Source organism: Zea mays, chromosome 10 (assembly GCF_902167145.1).
Source record: "Zea mays cultivar B73 chromosome 10, Zm-B73-REFERENCE-NAM-5.0, whole genome shotgun sequence".
Classification (NCBI taxonomy): domain Eukaryota; kingdom Viridiplantae; phylum Streptophyta; class Magnoliopsida; order Poales; family Poaceae; genus Zea; species Zea mays.
In genome coordinates this window covers 136,976,860-136,983,834 of record NC_050105.1, presented here as the reverse complement: position 1 = coordinate 136,983,834, position 6,975 = coordinate 136,976,860, and the positions used below count along the sequence as shown (strand labels likewise).

The window sequence follows — 6,975 nt, the reverse complement described above, 5'->3', positions numbered from 1 at the left end:
TTGTCGTGCTGCTTATCGGTTGCGCTGGCGGGCGCGGGGACCTCGCGCTGGGTCGTGAGACAGTGTACGTTCCTCTGGCCAGGCACGAAGTCCCGCTCTATGTTGCGCGCCGTCTGCTGGTTGCCGTAGATTGTAATGGCGCCTAGCGGACCTGGTATCTTCATACATAGGTACAGCCCGTGGATGGCAGCTTCGAACTTATTGATGGAGCCCTGGCCCATGATGGCGTTGTACGGATATACCATGTCGACAATGTCGAAGGTTACTTGCTCGCTTCGGGCATTGGGTGCTACACCGAAGGAGAGGGGCAACTCTATCTTGCCAACTGGAAAGGTGCCCTTGCCGCCGAAACCATACAAAGGGTTGTCCGAAGGCTTCAGCAAGTTGTGGCTTATACCCATGCGGTCGAAGGCGTGGAGGAAGATGATGTCCGCCTGACTGCCATTGTCGACTAGGACTTTGTGTAAGTCCCAGCCTGCCACGCTGCAATTGATGACCATAGCGTCGATGTGGGGGGCGCTGCGTAGGTCGACGTCTCGTGCGTCGAAGGTTAGCGGTATGTGGGACCACTTCGTCTGCACGACTGGGCCAGTGACGGCGACGTGGTTGATGCTGCGGTAGTGGTCCCGCTTCTGCCGCTTGGTGTCGAAGTCGGTGCTGGACCCCCCTGTTATCATGTGAATGACTCCGCGATATGGTTGATCGGCGAAGTCTTCCTGCTTTGGGGCATGGGGATGTTTTGATGTTGCTGGTGTGGCGGTGGGGGTGGGGGAGGTACGATTTGTACTTCCTGATGGTGTTGGTAAGCGTGGTGCGGTGGATGCGGAGCGGGAGCGTGGATATATGGTGGAGGGGGTGGCTGGTAGTTATGCGCGACAATTCTGGGATTGTCGGCTGGCTGCGCCCGCGCCATTCTGTCTCTGGTTGCCTTCGTCTCGGGGCAGTCTTTGGTTTGGTGGGCGCAGTCTTCGCCGTGGAAAAGGCAGTAGAACCGGCGCGGCGGCTGCGCGCGCCCTCGGCCCCTGCCACGAGTTCCATTTCCGTGGCCCTGGGGGGGGGATATTCCTGGCGACGAGGGGGTCCGCAGCAGGCTGCTGGTTGGCGATGTTGTGCACTTGCTGTTGACTGCGGCCATCTCGACCGGAGTCTGGTTGCGGAGTCCTCGTCCACGTGCGGCTGGACTGCGGGGCATCCTTGGGTTTCCGCTGTGACTCAACCTTGCGCTGGTGGAGCTCTTCGGATTTGGCATATTTTTCGAAGAGCTGATATAGCTCCTGCAAGCTCTTGGGTGGATCTCTGATACAGTGGCTGTAGAGGACGCCGGCCCGAAGGCCGTTGATGGCGTAGTGGATAGTGATCTGATCATCGACAGAGGGCAGCTGTGACTTGAGTGTTAAGAATTTACGGTAGTACCCCCTCAGAGTCTCCTTTTCCAGCTGTTTGCAAAGCGAGAGCTCGGCCAAGGCGTCGGTGTCTGGGCGGTACCCTTGGAAGTTGAGCAGGAATTTGTCCCTGAGACTTCTCCACGAATCAATGGACAGCGGAGGCAATCTGGTGAACCAGGTGAGTGCTGGGCCCTCTAGGGCGATGATGAAAGACTTCGCCATTGTGGCGTCGTCCCCTCCGACGGATGCAACGACGACCTGATAACTCATTATGTATTGCGCCGGGTCGGTGCTGCCGTTGTACTTGGGATACGCCCCTGCTCGAAAGTTGGCTGGCCAAGGCGTCACTTGCAGGTGTGGCGCCAGGGGACTTCGCTCGTCGAGGTAGTTGACCCCTTGGAATGGCGCGCCGTGTTGGAAGGCGTAGTCATGGTGGGGGAAACGCGGGTTCTCCGGCTGCGCCCGGTGTTGCAGGGGTGGGCCATGTTGCAGGCCGAGGTGGCCTTCGCGCGTGTCTTCCGGTTGTGCGCGCTGCTGGAGGGGTGGCTCTTGCTGTAGACCGAGGTGGCCTTCGCGCTGCATCAGCGCGATCTCGCGCTCGAGGTCTTGGGCCTTCTGCTCCTCGTCGCGTATCATTTGCCGCACCTTGGCTAGTGCGGACACACGCTGGCGCTTGGCCTCCAGTATCTCTTTCTGCCTCTGGAGGTTGCGGTTCTTGAGGCGCAGGGCGCGCAGCTGTAACTGTTCTTCTGTTGAGACGCCGAGGACCTCGCCGTCCTCGGTGAGATCCGCGCCCTCCAGTGGGGCGAAGCCTGGGGGCGGCTGCGATTGTCCTTCGGGCCCGCAGGTGCGGAAGGTGTCGTCTTCGCTGGTGCGGGGAATATTGTCGTCGGTGGGCTCTTGGTGGGTGGATTGGGTGAGGGCGAGGGCCTTGCCCTTCCTTGCGGCAAGCAGTGCTGCCTTCGCAGCCTCGTCAGCCTTCGGGTTAGCTCTCTTGGGTGCCATCGCGGGTGGTTTGGTCGTAGCACGAACAGTGGGCGCCAAATGTTGGAACTTGCTCTCAGCAGCAAGGGGGCCAACAAGGGTGAATAGTGATGACAACAGGGTTACGTGCTCGGGGGCAATAGCTCTGTTGATCTCGCCTCTCACGGGCACTGTGCGGGGGTATTTATAGGTATCTGAGTGCCCAGCGCCTTGTGTTAAGGACGCATGTGCCCTCAGACACCTGGTTTATCCCCAGAATATTCCCATAAAGCAGGGTTACAGGCTGTAATTACAAGTATGCCTTTACAAATTAGGCCCGTAACACAAAGGCGGCCACGCAGGGCCCGTTACAATGGGCCAGATCACGCGTGGGCCTCAGGACTGAACGAGGCCGCGCCGCGGGAAGGCGTCGCCGCAGGCCTTCGTCAAAGTGCCGAATGGAGCGAAGGGTGTCCCTGCCCGCTTTGTCACTGTCAGACCAGCCACCGCGGCGGAGGCCTCGAGCGAAGGGTGGCGTCTTTGCCTTCGCCCCAACACACGCTGCAACTACGGGACTCTGCCATCACGTCTTCGAAGTGTTTGAGAGAGATTTGAGCGTATTTTTCGAATCGTTACTCTGTCGCTTTGTTGTTGCTCTCTTCTTTGTATTTGTGTGTATGTGTGTTGCTGCGATTGTTCTCTTATGTGTGTGTTCTCACTCACTCTCTTACTCTAGGTTTGATTGTGATCATTTGTCTAAGGCCGTGAGAGACTCCAAACTTGTTGAGATTCCTCACAAATGGGTTTGATATAAGGAGAATATATGTGGCACTCAAAGGTTTATCTTTGGATCACTTGAGAGGGGTTGATTGTAACCTTTGACTAAAAGAGGTCACAACAACGTGGTGTAGACATCACATTTTAAGCTAACACTCGCAACAAATTGATAAAAAAAAGTCGAGGCTTAAAAGGTCGTTCTTCAATCGATGCGAAAAAAAAAACGTTTGGCAAACTTACCTCGTTACTAGCAGCGCCGACAGGGAGTCATCACATTTTAACATGTACTCCCTCCGTTCATATATTTGTGAACCGACGGCGCCTTTTTTTTTCGTCCGCCGAATCGGGCCCGGCCGTTCGTCGTACCACGACGGCTTGATTACGCACTGCTCCCTCGGTAGGCTGGTGTGTGTGATTTGTCAAGCACGGACAAGGGCAGCGGCTGCCGTATCACTTCCAACCTTCACTTTCCTTGAGCCTCGATGTCGACGGCGGACGTAGATGAACCCGCATGACAGGCTGCTGGCCGGTGTCCGCATAGCGGCGGCGCATAGGCAACCAACCGTGCAAAACGCCATGACGACAGGCTGCATCTGCATGGCAGACGAGACGAGACACGAGGCTAGTAATTCGTACGTACGTACGCCTCGTCATCGGCGGCAGTGACTAGACTCGGGGACCAGCTAGCTCGCACCCAAGTACCCAACGATGAACGTGGATCCGTCGTCGCTCCCCAGTCCCAGCTAGCAGCTGCTCATGGTTCATACATACACATACGGCGATGCCCTCGCTCTCAGAACCAGGCCAGCAGCCAACGGACTGACCGACCGGCGCATGTTTCGCCGCGACCCCACGCGCTTTCCACGGGCGACGGGCTTGTGCGGCGTTTCTGCGACAGAGCTAGCCTAGGATTCACAGTGCGAGTCTGATGAAGTCTCTGCGCCATACTCCCAGTAACTGCGAGCAGCGAGCTCGACCACGCGTTCAGTAATAATACGAAGATGACGCACTGGCATAGCGTTGCACGGTGTGTCAGTCCAAATGTCAAATGTGAACCAACGGTGGGTGGCTGAATGATTTGAGGATGTACCATTGGGCTTGCTCCGTCTCGTTTCACCAGCTTTTGGCGGGCATCGGAACGCGCGGCCACGGCCCGCCCTGGCCCCTCGCCACCCACCACCAGATGGACGACGCGGCACGGTAGTGTCTGTGTCCCTACGGATCTCGTCCCTCGCGCCACCAAATTTCACATGCTTCTGCAGTGCCGCATGCACGGCTGCGTTGTACGTGCGTCGCGTTTCGTGTCACTTGTGTCGGTACCGCTAGAAGTTCCTGCCTCCCAGGCTCCCCTCACACAAAATGTCGGCAAGAGCACCGGATCTACCGTCATCGTCGGTGACATACTGTCACGGCAGGTCACATTCCTCTAGGCGCCAGACCTTCTTTTTCGTCTTCACCTGGCGCCTGCGTCGTGCATCTACCTATTGTAGGCATCTTCACGTCCATTTACGTGACAGCACGCGTACAAAAGCGCAGCGTCGTACGCGTTTTTACTAGCGACAAGGCTCAGAGACGTGTGCATGACACGCATCACAGTAATGTTTGCAAAAGAAAGCAGCAGGCAGGCGCAGGCGCAGGCCGTCAGCCATACATGAATGAATGGAAACAAATTACCAACGTGTTGTACAACAAGAATGATCCGTGCATCCATAAAACACAAACAGGAGAACACGTCCCTGCGTATGAGGAACGGTATGGGCGTGTAACGGTTAACGCAGCTCTACTTAAAACAAGACGACGAGCCCGGCCGCCACCAAGGACACCAGAGCGGCGACGGCGGTGCGCGAGCCCGGCGCCGCCGACTCATCCTGGGCGAGAGCGGGTCCAGGCGACAGAGACGGGCTCACCGACACCGAGCTGAGCGGCGCCAGCGCGGGAGACGGGGTCGGGACCGGGGCCTCTGTTGTGGGCGACGGGGCGGGGGCTTCTGTCGGCGACGGGGTCGGGGCGACGCTTGGAGTTGGAGCCGGAGACACGGGGGCCGGCGCGGGCGCCGTGGCCGGTGGGGCGGCGGGAGGCATGACGGGGGCGGCGAGAAGTGGCGTCGGAGCCATCGCTGGAGGGAGCGTGGCCGGGGGGAGCGCCGCCGCTGGTGGCATTGCCGTGGGCGGGGAGGCGACTGGAGGCTGCGTCTGCGTTGCCGATGGTGGCGTGGTTGGAGGGGTAGCGGATGCAGGTGGCGCAGCGGCAGCTAGTGGCGGTGAGGAAACCGGGGCCAACGTGGCAGCCAGCTGCGGCGAGGCAGCTGTAGTTGGCGGCGCAGCAGAGGCCTGTGGCGCCAAGGCTGCTTTTGTTGGTGCTGCGGCCGAGGCCTGAGGCCCAGACGCGGCGACTGTTGTCGGCGGCTGTGCAGACGCCTGCGGCGCCGAGACCGCCGTTGTCGGTGGCGCGACAGAGCCCCCCGGCGCCGAGGCGCTGAGCGGAGGAGCCTTCGACGCGTACGGCGACTGCGCGGCGCAGGAGACGATGAGGAGCGACAGCAATAGCTGGAGCAGAGCCATTGCCATCCGCTCCCTTCCGAACTCGTTCTCCTTTTGGCTTCCTCTTGTCTTCTCGCCCGGCCTTCTTGTTGCCCCCGCCTCTGCGTTCCCGACCTGAGCAGTGGAGTGCAGTGAGAGAGCTCTAGTGACGATGCGCCGCTATATACGGCCGGTTCAGTTTTTTTTTCCTGACGACCTTTTTCTAATAATTTAGTGGTGAGAATAATAAAAGAATTAAATACGAAGAAAGATAAAAGAACCCCACATAAAATAACAATATGCAGATCGGGTTTAAAAAATCTCACAAGTTCACGGGTTTAGATATTATAGGAACAAATCCGTACTCATAAACCTGACGGATATTGATTTATATCTATTAACAAACTTATAGGTATGAAAATTAACCTAAACCTGCAACCTAATAGGATAGAAACTCATCGAATTTCAGGTATCCATTGCAATCTCAATTTGCACGACTGGTACCAGAAAGTGACTCGCAAACTAGATCGTGGGCTCGTGGCCCAGAAGTCTTCACGGACAGTCGTTTGGTCACGCTAGACCTCACCTCGATATCTGTGGCAGGTTCATATAATCGTCTAAAGCACTTTTAAATTTAACTACCTGAGCTACGTACGTTGCAACAAGAATATATAATACCATGATAATTTATATATAAAATAAGTCTTATAATGTTATAAAAAATATTTCATAATCCATTTGTGATCCTGGCCATACATAAATTTTATTATTTTAATTTAGTTGTTTCACTACTACATTGCAACCATTAGTATCATGCAGACTTTGATACATGTCATGATTTGCATGGTCTCATCATTGGAGAGCACGTGCCACACCTGTCGGTAGAAGTTCCCTCGTAAATCGTCAGTCATCAGGCACACACCACCATACACGCTTGCTTAAACAAAAAGGCAAGTGTGTGTTTACGAAGAGAATTAAAGATAGGTCTGCACAAAAGCTACCCCGACGATGGTGAGTGGTCATTAATGTCGGTCCTCCTCTGCGTCACCGTCGACGCCGAGATGACGCCACAGTCTTTGTATAGTAGTCATCGAACGTGCGCGACATGGCGAGTACCGATGACTCTTGGTTAGGCTGCCAAACGAAGTGCACCCCGGGCTCATCAGCGAGGTAGTACACCTGGCCGTTGCACCACCGGATGTGCTACTCCTCTACACACATCTTGTTCGAGAACACTCACACAACGTCAACAACGGTCGTCGTCCCAGCGCACAAGAATTCATGGCCGATCGGTAGCGACTTACGTGGTAGGTTGGGCTTCAGGTGGATGA

General features: G+C 56.3%; 1 protein-coding gene across 1 annotated transcript; it reads right to left on the bottom strand.

Annotated features, from left to right (window-relative positions):
• Positions 1 to 4,729: 4,729 nt before the first annotated feature.
• LOC100192573 (uncharacterized) lies at positions 4,730 to 5,782 on the bottom strand. The gene has a single exon (NM_001137788.1). It carries the CDS (start codon positions 5,690 to 5,692, stop codon positions 4,910 to 4,912), a length of 783 nt encoding a protein of 260 aa, NP_001131260.1. The 5' UTR covers positions 5,693 to 5,782; the 3' UTR covers positions 4,730 to 4,909.
• Between the last annotated feature and the right edge of the window lie 1,193 nt (positions 5,783 to 6,975).